Source organism: Manduca sexta, chromosome 26 (genome assembly GCF_014839805.1).
Source record: "Manduca sexta isolate Smith_Timp_Sample1 chromosome 26, JHU_Msex_v1.0, whole genome shotgun sequence".
Lineage (NCBI taxonomy): Eukaryota > Metazoa > Arthropoda > Insecta > Lepidoptera > Sphingidae > Manduca > Manduca sexta.
The window spans coordinates 5,485,706-5,486,488 of NC_051140.1; the positions used below are offsets into that span (position 1 = coordinate 5,485,706).

Below are 783 nucleotides of genomic sequence, written 5' to 3' on the forward strand. Positions count from 1 at the left end.
GACATAACGTGAATCGATAAATTCATTACTGTTTATGCCTTGATTTAACCAAGTTTCAGTAAAAGCTAAAATGTCATAAGAGTTTTGCAGTATATTAGCTAAAATTTCGTTCGTTTTTGTTCTCATGCCACGTACATTTTGATAGTATACAGTAGCCATTTTACTTGCATAGTGTCTACCAAGGACATTCTTATGCTATAATAATAAAAATAAATTGTTGACACTTATTGTTCAACGGGTCTCCATAATACGTAATCCGTCCATAGACCGTATATGAAGCGCGGAGCAGAATTCGTCTTTTCTCGCGTAAATTCTACCGTCGCGGACCCAGACAAACTTGTATCCAAGTTCTTTCGCTTTAAGTCTGACAGCAGCATGTAAGGACTTGTTAGTAGGGCTCAAGTGTTCTGATACATAAATTGGAACACAGTTTCCACTAATCCCTAGGTGATGAGAGTTTATTTTTTCACGAGGATTGTGCTTGTTGTAAGTCTGCACCGCGGCCAGTAAGCTATCGCGCAGGAGTCGGGATCGCAGCTTAAAGATTATAGTGCGTGGTCTATCATTTTCTTTATTTATTTTAGCGACTCTAGATGCGTGGACGATGTCAGTTTCGGAAATAGGACACTCAATTTTGCTAGCTAGTATTCCTATTAGTTTTGTAATATTCTCAGAGCGGTTCTCTGGCACGCCGTTCATTTCTAAGTTGCACTCGCGTTGGTGTTGTTCCAGTATATTCAATCGGCCGGTAATGCCTTTTTCCAGCTCTTTTACCTTGTTCAT

At 39.5% G+C, this 783-nt stretch overlaps 1 protein-coding gene across 1 annotated transcript; it reads right to left on the reverse strand.

Moving 5' to 3' along the window:
* Positions 1–231: 231 nt before the first annotated feature.
* Positions 232–783, reverse strand: LOC119190695. Its single transcript, XM_037443100.1, has one exon. The coding sequence runs from the start codon at positions 781–783 to the stop codon at positions 232–234; it is 552 nt and encodes a 183-aa protein (XP_037298997.1).